This window comes from Tasmannia lanceolata, unplaced genomic scaffold, assembly GCF_043159265.1.
Source record: "Tasmannia lanceolata isolate RefF3 unplaced genomic scaffold, GAP_Taslan_0.1 ptg000023l, whole genome shotgun sequence".
NCBI lineage: Eukaryota > Viridiplantae > Streptophyta > Magnoliopsida > Canellales > Winteraceae > Tasmannia > Tasmannia lanceolata.
In genome coordinates, this window is record NW_027518700.1 from 10,795,963 (window position 1) to 10,797,509 (window position 1,547).

General features: G+C 39.1%; 1 protein-coding gene across 1 annotated transcript; it reads left to right on the plus strand.

The window, feature by feature from the left end:
- Positions 1 to 738: 738 nt before the first annotated feature.
- Positions 739 to 1,547, plus strand: LOC143856186 (uncharacterized). Its single transcript, XM_077366302.1, has 2 exons — positions 739 to 887; positions 971 to 1,547. The coding sequence occupies exons 1-2, from the start codon at positions 758 to 760 to the stop codon at positions 1,438 to 1,440; spliced, it is 600 nt and encodes a 199-aa protein (XP_077222417.1). The 5' UTR covers positions 739 to 757; the 3' UTR covers positions 1,441 to 1,547.

Below are 1,547 nucleotides of genomic sequence, written 5' to 3' on the forward strand. Positions count from 1 at the left end.
CCATTCTTGTAACCAGGTAGCGAGTCTAGATTTCTGGTTAATTATGGGTCCTAGATCCCACATCTAGGTGGCGACTCTGTCAGTCTCTTTTGTGTGGAATTCGGATTGCCTTAGTGATCCCAAGTTCACATAAAAGACGAATTAAAATTAATAATAAAAGGCACACGCCAATCGCGTGGGTACGAGAGACCAAGAGATAGTGCGCGGCGGCTCGCGCCACCACGCCCCTCTCGCGGGATCGGGTCCCACATTTTGCAAGACACCTTGCCGAACAAGTAAATACACTGGGCATAAATTTATCATGGACCTATGAGATGGTGCACCAAACCGATGCTATGAGCAACTTCGTATAGAGAAACATGTATTTAGGAACTTGTGTAATTTATTCAAAACAAGATATGGGTTAACACCAACGAAAGCAATGTCTATTGAGGAGATAATGGCAATGTTTCTGATGACATTAGGACATGGCGTTTCTAATAGGTATATGTAGGAGCGGTTCCAACATTCTGGAGAGACAATTAGCCGGCAATTTCATAAAATCTTAACTTGTGCAATGCGATTTTCGTCTGATATGATTAAGCCAGAGCCTAATTACAATGATATTATTCCTGCATACAACCAAAATAGGGCAAAATTTTATCCATACTTCAAAGATTGTATTGAAGCTATTGATGGCACCCACATTCAAGTGATTGTGCATCAAGCAAAGCAAATTCCATATCGAGGAAGGAAAGGTTACACCTCAACAAATGTCATGGCATGCTATGACTTTGACATGTGCTTCACCTTTACATGGGCAGGATGGGAAGATACTGCTCATGACACAAGGATTTTTTCAGAAGCACTGCGTACGCCGGATCTTAATTTTCCTCACCCAAGGGGAGGTAAGTACACAAATAATACTATAAATTTAATATAATATAATATATAATATCTTACATAACTTTCTTTTCAAATTTTGATGTAGATAAATATTATGTGGTTGATGCCGGGTACCCCAATATGAAGGGATACTTGGCCCCGTACATGGGAGAAAGGTCACATGTTCCAGCTTTTCGGCATGGTACTCAACCAATAAGTGGTTCAAATGAGAAATTTAATCAAGCACACGCCTCTCTTAGGAACATTATAGAGCGTACATTTGGTGTATGGAAAAATAGATGGGCATTGCTATCCAGAATGCCTAAATTCGATTTAAAAACCCAGATACAACTAATTGTAGCATCAATGTCACTGCACAACTACATCAGAAAGCATGCAAGTCGTGATGAGGAGTTCGATAGAGCTGACCGTGATGATACATATATGCCTACTGTTAATGTTGGTTTGGGTTATGATCATGCTATGGATCAAAATGATACATTTGACTATGCACATGATGATGCTTTCATGGGTTCGGTTCGGGACCGCATTCGTGATGAATTATGTTCTATATAAATTACTCATTGTGCCACTTTTTAAATTTATTTTTTTGTGAACAGTAGTATAACTATTTATGGCATTGATGTTTAACTTTAATTGTGTTGAATGAGATCCTAATGACC